This window comes from Chiloscyllium plagiosum, chromosome 25, assembly GCF_004010195.1.
Source record: "Chiloscyllium plagiosum isolate BGI_BamShark_2017 chromosome 25, ASM401019v2, whole genome shotgun sequence".
In the NCBI taxonomy this organism is placed as follows: Eukaryota; Metazoa; Chordata; class Chondrichthyes; order Orectolobiformes; family Hemiscylliidae; genus Chiloscyllium; species Chiloscyllium plagiosum.
The window spans coordinates 9,510,932-9,529,209 of record NC_057734.1 but is presented as its reverse complement, the minus strand read 5'-3'; the positions used below and the strand labels follow the sequence as shown (position 1 = coordinate 9,529,209).

The following is an 18,278-nucleotide window of genomic DNA, read 5'->3' as shown; positions in this document are numbered from 1 at the left end:
CAGATATAATCCGCAGTAACCCTTAAACTCTCTTTAAACTCCCACATCTGACAAGAAGTACATATCACTGCAAAGGCCATTTTTGCTCCTTCACAATCTACAGACCCAGAAAATGACACTGTCTTATTCCTCTACAAACACTGCCCCAGGTTAAATTAATAGCTGTGGCTTATATTTTAAGCTTAATTAAGAGATTTCTCTCCAAAAACATATAATCAAGAAAGAACCCACTGTACTCACTAATATAGTCTTTCTCTTGGACAGACTTAAAACAACGATTAACTTACCTGATTCTGTGCTGTGAACTTTGCCCAACAGTTCCTCCAAGATTAGTTGTGAATTTCACCGTTTGTTAATTTTCCCAGATGCACTCCGATGTCCAGCGATACACAAATTCAAACAGCAAAGGCAGGTAACTATGCAGGTTCTCTCTCTCTCCCCTGCATTCTATTCTATCCCTCACAGGACAAACCTCTGACCAGAAGCTGGTCTTATGCACCAATGTGTACTCATCTGCTCATGCTGCTGCCCTTCTCACTTCCTGAACTTGTGTTCCTCCACGGGAATTCTTACCATCTCTGGAAGGAATTTTTAAACTCCTCCAGCATAATGATTTCTCTTAGAGCCTCAAAGGTCCTATCTATTTTGAAAGCATGCACCCATCGATCAAAATGACTATGCTTAATTCTTTCAAATACAACGAAAGTCTGACCTGGTTCCTTCTTTAAGTTTCTGAACCACTGTGTATATGCTTCTGGTAGTATTCATAAGCAATTAAAATAGCCTGTTTAACCTCTTCATAATCTCTTGACATCTCATCCGAATATGCAGATAAGCTGCTGGTTTGCTGCGGGGGACTCGCCTCAGGCAGAGCCAGAGGTCAGAAGGAGTTGGGCACTTTCCACTGACCTTGCAGTTCGAGCACCTGGGCAAACTGCTGTGGAGCAGAAGAAGGCCTTGATTGCTTCATGCAGATACTGTGTATTAGAGAGATATAGAGAGTGATGCCATGACGGTGGGGGAATGCAGTTGGAGTGGGCACAGCTCAATACACAACATCTTCACCTCTTCCTAGACTCCGAGAACAGCAAGAAGGATTCCCTGTCACACAGTGAGTACCAGGAAGAGGGAGGTAATCACTCCAGGAAGGGCTGGGCTGCTGAGCTGGAGGATTGCAAAGTTTGGATTTCTTGGGGTCTGTGTATTTGAGACAGAGAGAGGGACAGGGATGTGAAGGTACATGTTGTAGTGTTAGTGTCAGGCACTGCTCTGTCTTTTTCCAACACTCTGCTATCTGAGCCTCCCTCTTGGCCCAACTCCCTCTCTCTTGTCCCCAGGCATCTGAAACACACTTGAATGCATTTCCACAGAAACCGGCTGCACGCAACTCTATGTGTATATGGCCCGGACTGGTTGATAGTGAGAGGAGCGCAGTGTTGGGGGAGGCAGTGTTCTTGTCAGAGAACAGTGGACAGAACGTGGCTTGCTTTGAGAGAAATATGCCTCTGAGGAGGGCAATGGGTGGCATAAAGCAGGATTTTCAAGTAAATAAACCTGCTACACTCACAGCCAATCCTCAGGGAAAGGCTGCTGCTTCCTGTTGCCATTCCAGAATATTCTCTAATTGTGGAATTCCCAACAAATTTCCTGAAGACCTTGATTGTTGTCTGTAGGCAGTTTGGATCAAACAGATCCAGAGAAGACATTTTGACTTGTGGAGAGAGCCCTTAATAACTCTCTCAACTGAGTCACAGTGGTAAACAATATATACCTGCATATACTTTAGAAAGATTAGGAATAGAAAAAGGGGGGGAGAAAAAAAACCCAGCTGCACAGTGGCTCAGTGGTTAGCACTGCTGCCTCACAGTGCCAGGGACCCTTCTGGAGTTTGCACATTCTCCCAGTCTCTGTATAGGTTTCCTCTAGGTGCTCCAGTTTCCTCCCACAATCCAAAAATGTGCAGGTTAGGTGGATTAGCCATGCTAAATTGCCTGTAGTGTTCATGGAGGTGTTGGTTAAGTGTGTTCGTTAAGGGAAATCTAGAGTAATAGGGGTAGGGGAGTGGGTTTGGGTGGAATACTCTGAGGTGTGGACTGGTTGGGTCAAATGGCTGTTTCCACACTGTAGGGATTCTATGATTCTGACAATGCGGCAAATACCTTCACTAGCTCGGCCTACCAGTTTAGTCTGACCAAGCATTATCCATAAATCCTTGGACCACACCTAAGTGTTTGAGTAATTCCCTTAAAATTTCAGATTTACTTTTGTCCTTGGTTAAACCCTGGTTAAAACTTCTAAACTTTCTTGGCAAATTTGAAAATCACCTTCAAATCCCAGAACCTCTTTAGCAATTTTAAGAGCCATTTCTCTCACTTTTACTTTAATCAACCACAAGCCACCAAAGGAAACAAATTGTTTCTCCTAACATTTACTTAAAGATCTAGGACACTAACCTGCAGGTGTTTAAATTTGCTGGGATTTTATGTACCCCCAAACCTATTCAAATCTGTCTAAATCAGTTCAAATCCCGATGATGAGCCCCCAACCTGTTACGACATGGGGTAAACCCTCCTGCTTAATTTAAACCAGCAAAACAGAACAGATTTATCCTATGCCGTAATCAGTAAACAACTACTTACAGCTCCTTCCTCTAACCTAGCTTTTATCTTCCCTCTGTAATATTAGTCCGATAACACCCCCTGATTAAGATTTACAAAACAAAACTTCTTATCTCAAAACCAGGCAGCTTTCAGTTTTCTCTGTATTCCTGTCTTCTTCTTGGGGACTCTGCTTCACAGGTTACCGATCAATAAAGGTACCTTTAAGAGAGCTATTTTTGTGGCAGTCTTTACAAGTGGGTATTTGGCAGTTCTCCTCTCAACTGTTCAATTTTCCTTGGTCATATATCCCCAAAGCATCAGATTGTGTCATTGGCTTTTAAGATTGTCAACATACTAAATTCAAATGACTGGAATTTGGTATTTTTCATGGTATAATTTAAACTGATTGGCCGATTTTGTATCTGTTTTTGTCTCCAGGCAACCAGCTAATCCAGTTGTTCCACCAAATGTAACCTGTTTTTTCAGAACACTTGGTGCTGTCAGGCAGTTCTAGTGGCTTTTAACTTTCTTAAAAGTACAGTACACCCACATCTTCATAACAACCTCTATAAGGTCACCCCTCAGTCTCCAACGCTCCAGGGAAAAAAGCCCCAGCCTATTTGGCCTCTGCCGATATTTCAAATCCTCCAAACTTGGCAATCCTTGTAATCTTTTCTGAACCCTTCATGGATGAAAAACGTAGTCCAAATTTCTAAACAATATAGAAAAATTTGAACACTGACTGCCTCATAGTTGAGGATCCTAGCATAGCAAACTTTGTTTTAAGCAAACCTTATGAACTTGCACTCTCAATAAACCGGCAAAAAATAACCTCCTTGAAATACCCTAAGTTTACTGCATTATCGCAATCTCCGCAACGTTCAAGTAGCCAGTTGAGGCTGAGAGTGAGAAGGCTCGCTGCCATTAAGTTTTATTTAAGGCTAGGTTGCATCATTATTTAAGTGATTTATGCTGCAAGTAAAGTATAACAGTGATGTGTATACCTCCTGCATTATGTTTCTATTTCTTAGTGTGTGTTTTTACACTGATCAAGAGATTCACATAATCAGTTGGAATATTTGAACAACCAGCACACTCCTATGCCCACAGATGCTAGTTATTGATAAGTTTTCTGTATCAGTACAGATATCGTGGCTGTTGAAGACACTCGTCCGAAGGCAGCACTTGTGGATCTCCGCATCAATGTCTGCCTTAGATGACAAGTGCCTCTCCAGGTTGGGGAATTGTTCCACATTTGGGAGGACTTCTCCTTTGATCTTAATGGAGGGACAGGCCAGATGCCCTGGGTCAGGTCAGGAAAGGACTTGAGTTGGTAATTTAGAACCCCAAGCTAATTTCTGGGGACAAAGGATCAATTCCCACCATGTCAGATGGTGAAATGTGAAATCATTGTAAAACATGTTGACCAGGTTAACTGCTGTTGATAGCCATTTAAAAAAAACAAACATTTTGTTAAATAATGTACTTTAGGGAAGGAAATCCATCATCCTTACCTGGTCTGGCTTACCTGCGACTCTATACCTACAGCAATGAGGGATGGGCACAGCCAGCCGACACCCACAAATAAAAATATAATTGTTGCACTTGTCAGTTGGCCTACTTGGGTCAGTTAGCTGGACAGTTTGTTTGCAACACACAGAGTGATATCAACACCATGGGCTCAATTTCCACACTGGCTGAGCTTACCATGAAGGGCTCTCCTTCTCAATCTCTCTCCTCACCTGAAAGATGGTGACCCTCCAATTATGCCACCACTCACCATTGTTAGAAATGGGGAAAAGTGTTGTTTTTGCAGATATAGAAAAAGCATACAGCAAAGGGGTACAGCAAGAGAACTATTAACTCTGCAGGTATTTAGGGAAGAGTATCTCTACTTTTCAGTGCATAATTATGGATAGTTAAGTACTAACTTCAATGTAGATTTATTAAAGAAAATAATTCCTTTTACCATAATGTTTAAAACAACAGTTTCAGCAAAAAGCTAAGATTACTGAAACATATAAGCGAAACATGAAAAAGATACATTGTTAAGATGTATGTACAAGAATGGAATGTACCTATGGATAATGAAAGAAGTTACAAAGGGGAACATTGAGATACGTGCAATAAATTGTAATAAATTGTCTTGTTTCCAGTTTTGGTGGTCTCCTCTAAATTTTATTGAATTTTGTTTCTAAGAGGAGAGCAGCACGATGCTCTGATAAGACATGGAGACCTTACCTGTGACTCTACTCCCGCGGTTGGCTCTTAAATACAAAAAAAAGGGACAGGCAACAAATGCTGGCCCAGGCTATGACATGCGGGAATATATGCACAGAATAACACATCGAACCTACTTTGAAGTCGACGCTGCCCCTGCTGTAAGAGTTGCGGGGTCTGCTGGGGGGCTTGCTGCTGACACCCCCGAGTTGATGTAGGTAAACACCTGCTGCACGAACCTTCTGAACTCCTTCTGTTTTATCCACCTTATCAGTCTCTCCCTCTCCCGCCTCTGCCCCAGCATCAGCATCTTCCTCGGAAGATTTCTCGGTGAGCACCATTGCCTTCAAACTGAGAGCAGAATTCAAACAAAAAAAAACTATCAATCTCCAATATCTGACAGCGTAAACTACTCTTCCTCCAAAAATTATAATAACAACATTATTATTGTTGTTGTTTACAATCCCGTTTCTCGCCCCCCAGATAAGGGGGATACAGGTCATTGCCATACCTCCCAAACAACCCCTCAACCTGCCTTGATGGTGAAGCGGTCCCCGCCCGTGTAATGACTGGCACCCGGGTTAACCAATAGAAGCTCCGATTATTGACATTCACGTGATCAATTGACCAATGGGAGTCTCTGAGGCGGGACTTGAGGCGAAGCAGCAAGTTCGATGGGCTCCCCGGTTGCCATGGCGACCGAAAACAATCCACTTTTCCCAAAGTTCCGCCTTTCCAAAAGTTATTCCCACCTCCTTTTAACAACCGCAGATGCGAAAGACGTCGAAAAAAAGTCGAATCCAAACCATCGCCCGTCCTCGTTTTTTTGAAAAATATAACGGTCAAAGCCCAACCGTCACCCCCTTCCCCAGAATTCCTTGCGTCAGCAGCCACGCTTTTTTGGGGGCGGGAGATAAATAAAACTTTTACGAATCCAAGGAGGGTTTAGAATCATAATGTCGGAGTGGTTTGTGTTTGCCCGCAAAGATATGATAGAATGATAAAAATATTTTGCTCGCGCCGTGGGTAGCAGTTGGGAGGGAGGTCAAAGGTGATAGTCAAAGGCGTGGTTGCAGCATGTCTGGGTTTCGGGCGGGAGAATGGGAGGGATGTAAACAGCTTTAAAGCGAAATCTCTTTCTATATCTGTAAAGGACATAAGATGTTTGTGTGTTAGATACTGCGGAAAGATAGGGTTAATTGTACACGTTGCCCTGAAGAGGTTGAGACTGAGTTGGTCTCTTGGAGAAAGACACTTTCTGGGGACCTTGTCAGCCTTCCCTTATATTATTTTCATCTATTGCCATTGATGTGGATTTACACTTTTTGTCCACACCTGGACCTTTTATATGTGCCTAATTGGCGTTTGATTCCATTCAGTTAGGTTTTTGTTTTGTTTTGCCGATGGGAAGCAAACTCAGTACCGAGTTGCGATGGGTTGAGATTTAGCACCAACTCTTTTTAATGCAGCAGAATAAACAATGACCATTTTCACCGAAAATCTCCCATAGTTTATGTCCACTGCTCTTTTTTTTTTAAAAAGTGGGGTTTAACATCTTTTGTTTTAATTCACCACGTCGCCGAGAATTGCGGAGAGTGGTTCATTCTCGCCTCCCCCACCTCCTCAAGCTCTTCTATTGTTATCATCATTTTTGTTTGGTCTCAAACCTACAATGTCGAAGGAGACCGTTACCAGCACATCCCAATCACAGTCCCAGAGTCAGTCCCAGTCCGCCTCGTCCACCAGCGGCACTGGATCGAGCAGCCTATCCTCAGCAGGCACTGTCATCCTGGATTCCAACCCTACCCAGGATCTTGCTACCATTCCAGAAGTGGAAGAATTGCCTAAACCTTGGGGACGCCTCTGGGCGCTAGAAAAAGGATTTTGGAACTTTGGTGAGTACCTTTAAAACAAAACCTTGTAGAACTTGTGCTTCAGGCAATTGATTCTGAAAGGTATCAACTGTTATGGATATGGCAAGAGCCAGCATCACTTCAGTTTTGATCTATCCTACGTGTTTTAGGTGCTTAAGAGTTGTGCTGACCTGAGCTTCTGAGTTTGGACTGGTAGTTAGGCATGTTCTGATCAACCCGTTCCCAGATGTTATTACACACTTCTGAAACAGGTAGAACTTGAACCTCGGCCTCTGCCCTTTTTTTTTCATTCGACCTTTTTGTATTGACACAAAGGGGAAAGTCAGCCAAACAATACTCCTGTAGGGAAGTCTGCTCTGAATTCTTGTAAAGTGGTGTAGATGTTTCTAAACTGGAAGCTTAAATTGAATTTTGCAGTAATTGCTCATAAACTGTAGCAAATCTGATTCTATTATTGGACTATTTTTCATTTATTTTCAATTTTCACTGTTTTTGATGTCAGCTAGATTATTTTTAAGAAACCTTCAAGTATAAAAGAAACACCTACAGAATGCAGTATTCCCTTTATGATGAAAATAAAAGCAACATTGCTATGTGCATTTACAATAAAAGGCGATAGTACTATCCGAAGGCTTTATAGTCGGATAAATAAATATTTAAAGCTCCCTTGTTAATTGAAGTCTAATATGTTGCCCATTCAAGTTTTGCCTGAGTGTAGTCTTTCTTGCAGGACTGGGAGGGTCAGTATTGTCAATAGGCCCTTGAATTTCAAATTCAAAATGCTTGTAACCTGTTCCATGTGTGGGCATTGTACACCAGGGTTTTAAAACTTTTATCAATGTGATGGGTATTGTGTCCAGCTCACTAACCACCCTACATTTTCTTTGTGGTGATTTAAGTTACCATTCAGTACCCCAAAACAGCTGTAATTTCTAGTCAGCTGTTTTAATTTGAGGTTTCTCCTTTTACTGAGTAGTTGGTGTAACTGAAGTTGGTCGAGGGGTAAATGCCATAAAGACATGAGAGGAGAAGGTTGTGGTGGTACAGAGAATTGATTATATAAAATGTATAAATTGTGTGGATTGAATTTTGTCATGGCTATAAATAACATAGAGATCTCGGTGGTGTTATGTTGGTACAATAGTAATGTTATTGAAGTGATAGCTTGAGACTTGTTCTGAGTTGAGAAAAATGAAATCAGATGTCTGAAATTATAAATATCACACTGTATTTGTTTACCTAAGGAGTCAGTACCTGAAAGGGCCATGTGCTTGTTTCTAAATTCTCATTTATGAAAAGGAAAGTAGTAAAGTATTGCAGGTCCCTAATCTCTGCAGTAATATAAATATTTTGGAACATTGTTCAGGTATTACAATACAAAGGTTGTACATTGAATCTTGTCTGATAAACCTCCCAAGTGCAAAATGAAGCTTAAAGTAACAATAATACTTTTTATAATTTAATTTTTGTTCATTTTTGAGTAGTGCTGTGGAAAGAAAGACACTATAAATCATATGTTGGAAGGAGGAATAGGCTGAAAAACAAAAGACAGTACCTGAAATATTGTGCACAATTTTGGTCCCCATGCTTGAGGAAGCAGACACTTCAGAGGACGTTCACTAGGTTGATTTCACAGATGAGGAGTTTGTCTTGTAAAAAGAGATTTAGCACTTCAGGCCTAAACTCTCTAGAGTTTAGAAAGAGCAGGTCATATTGAGATGTAAAGGATGCTTAAGGGGGTTGTAGATGTAGAAAGGATGTTTCCTTGTGTGGCCATCTAAAACAATGTCATAATTTTAAGATAAGGGGTAGTAATTAAAACAGATCAAGAGGAATTACTTCTCTCTCTATTGTGACTTTCTGGAATTCACTACTTCAGCACAGGATGTATGCTGGGACATTGAATAATTTTGAGGAAATATACAGATATTTAATTAGTAATGGGTTGAAGGATTATGGGGAGTTAGCAGGAGAGTGGAGTTGAGGCTGTGATGATCATATCAAATGGTGGAGCAGGTGTGAGGTGGTGAATTAGGCATGAGTAGGCCTCTTCTTGCTCCTCGATATTATGTTCTAATGATCAACATTTTGATCCAGAAACATGGAGTAATAAACAGTTTTGGAATTGTCCTGAAAATGGTCTTGACATTGTGTAGAAGTTTTTGGTAATAAATTAACATATTTTAGATATAAACCGGTTTGAAGCACTGATACTAACCTTCAATGTTCATTTCATATTGTTGAGCTTCTGTTTTCAAAATTTTACAGGCTAATAATGTAGTGTCCGTTTTTGACCAAGTTTTAATTGGATGTTTCTGTTTGAGCCAGATTGAGGAAGCAAAGAGTGAGCAAATAAATGTGTCATCAAGCAAATGTCCTAATCTTGTGTGTTAGCAATTGACGAAGCAGCTGGCTTGCAACAGTGAGAGACACCTTAAATTAACCATCTTTTTAAACTTCTTTCCTTTTTGATTTATTTAAACATGAGGGTAGTTATTGAAATGATTTTGAAAAGCCTTGTGTACTTTGACAAGTATATAATACTTTGAAGTCAGATATTCAGATATGCTTTGTTTCCTGTTTTTATTTTTGTACACTTAATGATATTTGGTGGCTAGCTGCTGTTCATTGACAGCTTGAAACTTGTGGTGAGGTCAGATGAGGAGCACTAGCTATTTGGCTCAATGCTGAGTTAAGAATATTTGCAGAGAAATGTTGCTCATGGCCGATTAACTTAATTCAATTAGTGACAGTTTGTATGTAAGAATTTCTTCCAAACCTGGGTGATTTTTATTAGACAAAAATAACCAAAGAACCATGGATGTTGGAAGTCAGAAACCAGAACCGAAATTGTTGGAAAAGCTCAGCAGGTCTGGCAGTGTTTGTGCAGAGAAAGCACTGAAGGTTCTGAAGAACGATCACTGGACCAAAATGGAAATTCTGTATTGTCTCCACAGATGCTGCCAGACCCACTGAGGTTTTCCAGCGATTTCTGTTTTTGTTTCTGATTTTTTTCGTTGGGCTTGTCTTAATGTATGGTTCTGTGAGCACATTCACCCTCCAGCACCTCACTCAAAAATGTTTTTTATTTATCCGAGTTTTGATTTGCATTGATTATTCTAGGAGAGTATATCTTGTGGAAAGATATTTGAGAACTTTAGAGACATGGATTTGTCCATCCAATCACGTCTTTTTTTTTTGTCACAGATTGCTTAGATAACGAGTACTGGTTCGGAAGGGATAAATCATGTCACTATTGTTTTGATCATCCAGTGTTGAAGAGGAAGGAGCACTTCAAATCGTACAGCAAGAAACACTGCAGAATTATCAGAGTAAGCTATGACAACACTGTAGCTAGGACTATAAAAAGACATTTGAAGGTTTCCTTTTGAGTCCGGTTGAATAGAATCTGAATGTCAGTTTATACGACCTATTGTTCTGAATCATATTCTGTATATGAAAACTAAGAAACGTAATATTGATTCATATTTGAACAAAATTGATTTGATTGCCTTTTTAAAATATGTCCTTGTTTGAGCATACGTGCAAGAAAAGTAACCTGATTGTGATTGCTGTGATGCCCCACACAGCTGCAGAATCTGTCAACCGTTGCTATTTGGAAAACTAATACTCAGGCTACTAGTGATGCAGAGACTGCCTCACCCAGGGCTAGTTTTCTGCCAGTTTTCTCCCCTAACTCCAAAGATGGTGGTTCCTTTCTTAAACAAAAATCACAAACTTGGAAATTCTGTATTGCGATCAGTATACGTTTATAAAGTTAGTAATTGTAATTACTACTTTAATTTGCTTACCAATACTTCCTGAGGTTTGTGAAACATCGTGTCATACAGTGGAATTACAAACCAAGACCTGTTGAAATGCAGCTCATCTAATCTCAGTAGATATGGTTTATTTGGTACAGCCATATTAGTCCATTTTGAAATTATGCATCCTTTAAAGTGACTGGTGTCCTGGGGTGAATGCCTCTTTTATATCCTTCTGAAATGATGAACTTTTAACAGCTTCAGTTAAAATCATTGGGAATTCCAAACGAAATTTAAAAATCAATTAATGCAACATTTTTTGCCCATTTGGTTTGATTGTTGCTATTCTACCTGTATTCCTGTATAAGCTTAGAATAACCAATGCTAACATTGGCTGACTTTGTGGGTGGAAGCACACCGTTACACTTTAGCTCACATATACAAAATGGAATGTGTAGCATTGGTATAGATGTGCTACTTCCAGCAATTTTAGCAAACCAGTTCAATAATTGAAAGCGTACACCTCCGTTTCAGAATTTATTTCCTGGTCTTACTTAGGAAAAGGGCCCTGGAAGCACATTCGTAGTATTTATTGAAGATCACAGTTCGAATGGTACCTTCCTGAATGGCCAGATAATTGGAAAAGATCGAAGATTACCATTGTGCAACAATGCAGAAATTGCAATTAATCATGAATTACACAAAGGTAAAAACGTGTTTTTAATATATTGGTAGTTGGTCCAATTTGGTTGCACCTTTTCTGGACCTGCTTGCAAGTATACTTGGAAATTTGCTTCAAATATTTATCACTGACAAGGTTGTGCTTGGACTCGTGCCTTATGTTACTTTATGGCCGTTGTCCATAAATACCTTTTATGGATTGGGAACACTTTCTCCATCCGTAGCTTGCGAGAACTCCAATTTTGGTTACTCCTTTGGACCAGGTTGATCAAGTGCAGGGATTGCTGATCTTTGTTATAATTCTTGTTGGATGCTAATTTAAGCAGTCTAGGTCTTACTAGTTTTAATTTTTGTTGGGGTTTGTCACATCAACAAACCGGTCATGTGCACCAGACGGGCTGAAATGATACTGAGAAACCATAATTAAGTGCCATAAATTTATTTGCAGGAAAGTGGGTCCAAAAGCTAAAAATTGAGAATTGGAAGTTGATGATCTGCTTTAAGTGAAACTACCAAAATTGAAAAGTGGACTAATTAAATTGCTCAAAATATTTCTTTTAGAAGTTAATCTGGAGGCTTCTGTTGATTCCTAAATTCACTTCTGTGACCTGGGGATTTAAATATTCCTGGGAGGCACTTAAAGAAGGAAGAGCATGGAAGCTTTCTGATTGTTATGCTTTACATTAGTCCCTAAACCAACATCATCAAAAGAGATCAATCATCTCATTGCTGTATGTGAATTAACTGGTGTGATTGTCTACTTTGTACAGTGACTATATCTCAAAAGTATTTTATTTGGATATCAAGCAGTTTGGAGCATGCTGAGTCATGATAGTGGATGCATGAATTCAAGTTAATACTTTTGAGATTGAAACCTTTTCAACATTTTCCTTAAGAGACATGCCCGTACTGGTGCTTGTGCTTCTTTTTAATGTAGGTGTTCAATGAATAGCAAAGTGGAACTTTCAGAATACATGCACTAGTACCTTACAATCTAGAGAAAACTCTCACAGTACAGATCAAAGCTTTGATCCTGCTATTCCGATGGCCAAATAGCTGTTGAAATTACACCACTCTTGCCTATGCTTTCGGACCATGCTGAATGCTTAAATGGCTGACTCCATAGGAACTGGTTAGGAAATTGAAACTTGTAATGACAACTCCTACGCTTCTGGAATCCTCTGTAAAAGGTTCTTTTAAATTGGAAACTTTTTGGAGTGTTTTGACTCAGTCAAACTTAATACAGGGGAACCTCGATTATCCGAATGAGATGGCCGGGCACTATTGCGTTCAGCTAATCAATTATCCGAGCCCCAACCCATTCCAACACCTCTGGGGGCCGGACTGGACATCAACAACAAGAGTGCTGCTGCTGCAGCTGCCGTTGTGGGGTAAGTCTCTAAATAGCGCGCACACACAACATTTTACTGCAACTTTTTGACACGTTCCACCTTTACCCTGTACAGGACAATGTTGGAGAGATTATCTGGGGAAGGGGGTAGTTGTTAGGGTACAACCCTCTGTAGAACTCCAGCGAAAATGTGGAGAGAGAGAGAGGGGGCGGGAGGTCATTCATTTGGAGATGGTCCCTATTTAATCACTGCAAACAAAAGACACGATCACTGTTGGAAACAAGTCTTTGACGTAATGTTTCTGTCGGCATAATCCGATTTTCACATAATTGGTATTCAGATAATCGAGGTTCGTCTGTAATTGCCCAAAGAAAGTGATAGGATGAAAAACTTCCTCTAACACCTGGGTGACTATTAATCTGGCCCCCTCAACCACATTTTGTTGTTTACTGTTGCCAGATCATTAGAAATCAATTCTTGCCTATCAGTGATTCAACATGGTATTTCTATGGCCAGTCTTTTGGATTATTGTTGAACTCCCTCCTTATTGCTCTACTCTAGACTGGGCAAAGCTGGAATGTGGGACAGCTCTTAATTAAGTTGATTACAGGTCAGTTAGCTAAAAAATGGAAGGTTTCTGTAAAACAGTGTTTTAAATGAGGCAGATGATTTACTCTATGTTTCTACTTCTAGTTTTTGTCTTTTCTGACCTCACAACTGATGACCAATTGAACTTGCCAAAAGAGTTCCGGGATAAATACATCATTTCAAAACCTCTTGGCTCGTAAGTATAAGTTATCTTTCATTCAAGCTCTAGAATATTGTAATATTCTTACCGACAACTGTACAATTGTTAGGAAAACACCAGACAGTAACCAACTGGAAAAGAAGCCAGTTGAGATCATTATTTTCTGCAGTGCTTGGATATTCCTATTAGCAGCAGTTTAATATTTCCTTTTTCAAAGATTTGCTGAACTCTTGGATTCTTCTCTACTTTCCCAAAATGATCATTCATCTATGTGATCTAAGTTTGCATGGGGTACCTTTTTGGAGGAAGAAGCATTTCAACTGAACTGACTACACTTTTAGTAAAGTTACCTGGATCGTGATGAGGGAAGCAACTCCAGTTGTTCAATGCTATTCCCCACCTAATTTGAAAAAAAACGAATCTAGCATCAAGTAGAAAATGTATTGACTGAATAAATTAATGTTGCTGTTGGAGAAATTAGCGCAATAAAGCAGAGACCACACAAGACAGATTGGGTGAAATTGATAAGCTGTTTGTTACAAGTGATATCGCTAGAAGAGAAATTGATGAGGCTGACACAGAACTGACCGTCTGTACAGGTGGATAAAGGGTTTTCTTCCTTGAGCTGAGGATACACCACAAAGGTATACAGGAAAGCCACACACACAGACCAAGTCCTGAACTACGAAAGCAACCACCCCAACACACCCAAAGAAGTTGCATCAAGACACTATTCAAAAGGGCCTCAACACACTGCAGTACACCAGAACTGCAAAAAGAGGAAGAAGAACATCTATACAATGTATTCGCCAAAAACGGATACCCGCACAATTTCATCAACAGATGCCTAAGGGAAAGACAACGGAACGAGGACATGCCGCAACCCAAAGGACTAGCCACACTACCATACATAAAGAGCATTTCCGAACTGACAGCCAGACTACTGCGACCACTAGAACTCCTAACAGCACACAAACCAACAGCCACTCTCAGACAACAACTCGCCAGGACGAAGGACCCGATACCCAGCATGAGCAAAATCAATGTAGTGTACAAAACACTACATAGGAAAAACTGGAAGACAGCTAATGATCCGCATCCATGAATACCAACTAGCCACGAAACGACACACCAGCTGTCCTTAGTAGCCACACACTCAGATGACAAGTCACATGAGTTCGACTGGGACAACAGTACTATTATAGGACAAGCCAAACCGAGAACAGCCAGGGAATTCCTAGAGGCATGGCACTCATCCACAGATTCTATCAATAAGCACATCGATCTGGACCCAATATACCGACCACTGCAGCGGACAGCTGGAACTGACAACCAGAAGCGGCAGATACAAATCACTATAAATGCCGGAGGAAAGATCACAGAAACGCTTCACAGGAGGCTCCCAAGCATTGAGGATGTTACCAAGCCAGGGGACGAAACGTCTGCAACACAAATTCCCAGCTCGGTGAACAGAACCACAACGAGCACCCGAGCTACAAATCTTCTCTCAAGCTCTGACCTGTCCTTTGTGTGGCTTTGGTATTCCTGTGTTTTCAGACTTCCCTTGGGCTTTGGGACAGCTGTGCTGACCGGGTCCAGGAAGCTTATTGTTAGTGTGTTTTGGGAACTGTATTCCCTTGTCTGCGAGTGACTATGGTTCTGTCTGGTTCCACTTGTCAGCTTGTTGGTCAATGCTGAGGCATTCTGGGTGCTTCTGGTACAGTTTGGCCAAGTTTGATTTCCTACATTCTGTGTGGGCGTACTGTGAGTAGGCAGGGTGGCAGATCTTTTCCCACAGTAGTGTAAACAAGCTCTGAGCTATAATACTCAGTTTTTTTTGTTGTGGAACTACACCATTTAAAATGAAGGATGGACAGTATATTCTTCTTGAATTGATTTTATTACTAATAAGTCTGAGTGCCATTTATAAACTCTGCAATTTCTTATTTCAGTTTAGCTCTTCATATATTGAAGTAGAGAGCTATCCAATTTTATAAATTTTCATCTCAAACTTGTAGACAAGGAGTCCCAGCACTGCACTTGCAAATTGTTATATTGTCAGCAGGTATAATCTTCAGTGTGAGGAAGACAAGTCCCTTCTGTAGCTTAGGTTTATGTGCAGTTTGTCTTATCCTTCAATATGTAATTTGGATTAATTTCTAATTTTACAATATTTTTAATGCTGCAGAGGTGTTTGTGGAGAAGTGAAGCTGGCATTTGAAAAGGCAAACTGCAAGAAAGTAGCTGTGAAGATTGTACATAAACCCAAATTTGCACAACTTGTGTCTGAACGAGGCGTAAGTATGACCAAATGAATTGCACAGTATCTGTGTAATCTAATCTAAATGTATTTTGTTTTGAAGCCAAAGGCGTTTAACACCATTAAAGTGAGGGAGCCTTCTCTGGCTCGGCAGTGTCTCTCCCCCAGGAGGTGCAGTTCCACTCCGGAACATCCCAGATGGCCTCCTACTTCAAGGATCACAATTTCCCCTCATGTGGTCAACAATGCCCTCTCGCGCATATCCTCCTAATCCCGCACCTCAACACTTGAACCCCACCACTCCAACCGCAACAAGATTAGAACCCTCCTGGTCCTCACCTTCCACCCACCAATCTCCAGATACAGCACATCATACTCAGCTATTTCTGCCACCAATAGTCAGACCCCACCACCAGAGATATATTTCTCTCCCCATCCCTATCAGCATTCCGCATAGACCATTCCCTCCGAGACTCCATTGTTAGGTCCACACACCCCACCAACCAACCCTCCATTCCTGACACCTTCCCATACCACTGCAAAAGGTGTAAAACCTGCGCCCCCCCCTCACCTGCATCCAAGGCCCCAAAGGGTCCTTCCACATCCAGCAGAGATTTTCATGAGCATCCATACACCTCATGTACTGTATCTGTTGCTTTTGCTGTGGTCTCCTCTACATTGAAGAGACAAGATGCCAACTTGTGAAACGTTTCTGAGAACAATGTGTCAAATAACCCTACCGCCTTGTGGCTGTCCACTTCAACCACCTCCACCCCCTGTCGCTGCCGGCGCCACCACCACCACTCCGCCAAGGACATGAAAGTCCTGGGCTGTCTCCACCGCCAAATCCTAGTTACCTGATGCCTGGAGAAAGAATGCCTCATCTTCCACTGTGGGACTCTCCAACCACATGGCATCAACATCTATTTCACCAGTTTCCTCAACTCCCTTCTCTTTTTTTTTCCCCCACCATCCCAGATCCAACCCTCCAACTCTGCACCACCCTCTTGAACTGTCCCACCTCTCCACCTTCCCACCTGTCTGTTCCACCCTCCATTCTGACCTATCATCATCATCATCCCCCACCTACAAACACCTATTGCCTTTCCAGCTTCCCCCTATCCCACCACCACCACCACCAATATATCCCTCAGCCCCCTTCTCCCCATTCCCCACATTCCTGATGAAGGGCTTATGCCCGAAACGTCTATTCTCCTGTTCCTCGGATGCTGCATGACCTGTTGTACTTTTCAAGCCTTCTTGCTATGCAAGTTATTAAACTGAGTAGAAATCTGGACACTATTCAAAGTATGCTGTGAAAATAGTGCCAGGAGCAAAGACTGCAACTGTTGATGAACAAGTTTAGGATTAAAATCTGGCAGTAGTCTCTAACAGACATTGTGAATACTGAACCTTGCAGTTCATTAAGAACTGGTTGGAATCTGTGGTTGAATGGGTCGGATGGGAGCTAGTGTTATGAAGATGTTCTGTCCAGAACATGATAGGGAATTCTCAACAAGGTATGGGGGAATTATTTGGTCAAAAAGTAATTTCCTGTATTAAAAATTAATTATCTTTGCTGTGAAGCAATGGCTAAAGAGAGGCTATGCAAGGCAGAGTTGATCTTTGTTGTATGAAATACACAATCAGCATGGAGAGCACGTCACAAAATATCCTTTTAGTGTTTTGGGTTTTAGACTTTTGAATTGGGCAACAGGGAATGATATTATAGCAGGGTGGCTGAATTGCTATACCTTTCTCCCCTTAATTCCATCCAAGTTGGGGCAGCATGGTGGTTGTGATTAGCACTGCTGCCTCATAATGCCAGGGCCCCGGGCTCAATTCCACCCTAGGGCAACTGTCTGTGTGGAATTTGCGCATTCTCCCCCTGCCTGGGTCGGTTTCTGACAGTCCAAAGATGTGCAAATTCGGTAGATTGGCTGTGGAGTTATAGGGGGCAAGGGTCTGGGTTGGATGCTCTTTCGAGGGTTGGTGTGGACTCGATGAGCCAAATAAACTGCTTCCACAATGTAGGGATACTGTGATTAAGTTCTGAACCCTGCTTCAGGGATATCATACAGATCTCTACAGCAGAGTGAGGGCTTCTACTAAAGACTGTTAAATTTTCTACATGAGTGATTCTAGGAGAAAACAATATATCAACCACAACTGAAAAGTAACTTCCTCAGTTGGAGCCAAAACATCTAAATGCAATCTGGGGTAGTATTGACGTGATAACATTGTTGCTGGATTGGTAATCCAGAGACCCAGGTAATGTTTCGGGGACCTGGGTCTGAAACCCATCGCAGCAGATGGAATTTAAATTCAATAAAAGCTGGGACTGAAAGTCTAATAATGACCATGAAATATTATTGTGAAAACTCATCTGGTTACATTTAATAACCGTTTTCTGTTATTAAATGTAACTCCAAGCACACAGCAATATTGTCGACCCTGTGAAATGGCCTAGGAAACCTCTCTGTTGTTTGCTTAAAATGTCTTAAAAAGAAATGAAACCATAATATTGATGAAGGCACAATGTCAAACTCAGCCTGGTTGATTATGAAAAGTTGTCATCCTCAATATCTGGGGGCTAATGCCAAAATTGAGAAAGATGTCTCCAATTAGTCAGGTTGTTGTGTTTGACAGTCATACTTGTGCAAGTATACTTGCACACACTGTTCCGGGAAACAAAGCATCTCCCAGAATGTCCTGTCTCACTAACATGGTAAACTCACCAGAGGTGATAGCATTGTTTATACAGTCAGAATGTGAGTTG

The 18,278-nt window shown here is 41.2% G+C and overlaps 2 protein-coding genes across 2 annotated transcripts in view; one reads left to right on the top strand and one right to left on the bottom strand.

The window, feature by feature from the left end:
• LOC122562546 (leucine-rich repeat-containing protein 74B-like) overlaps positions 1–5,369 on the bottom strand; it is a 72,345-nt gene extending 66,976 nt beyond the window's left edge. The window contains exons 1-2 of the mRNA XM_043715462.1: positions 5,332–5,369; positions 4,958–5,171 (exon numbers count right to left, since the gene is read on the bottom strand). Coding sequence (XP_043571397.1) covers positions 4,958–5,161 — 204 coding nt within the window. The 5' untranslated portion in view covers positions 5,162–5,171; positions 5,332–5,369. The remainder of the gene's footprint in view (positions 1–4,957; positions 5,172–5,331) is intronic.
• Positions 5,370–5,768: 399 nt separating this feature from the next.
• chek2 (checkpoint kinase 2) overlaps positions 5,769–18,278 on the top strand; it is a 34,883-nt gene continuing 22,373 nt past the window's right edge. Inside the window, exons 1-5 of the mRNA XM_043715463.1 lie at positions 5,769–6,715; positions 9,902–10,026; positions 11,017–11,164; positions 13,185–13,275; positions 15,428–15,536. Of these exons, the coding sequence (XP_043571398.1) occupies positions 6,493–6,715; positions 9,902–10,026; positions 11,017–11,164; positions 13,185–13,275; positions 15,428–15,536 (696 nt within the window). The 5' untranslated portion in view covers positions 5,769–6,492. The remainder of the gene's footprint in view (positions 6,716–9,901; positions 10,027–11,016; positions 11,165–13,184; positions 13,276–15,427; positions 15,537–18,278) is intronic.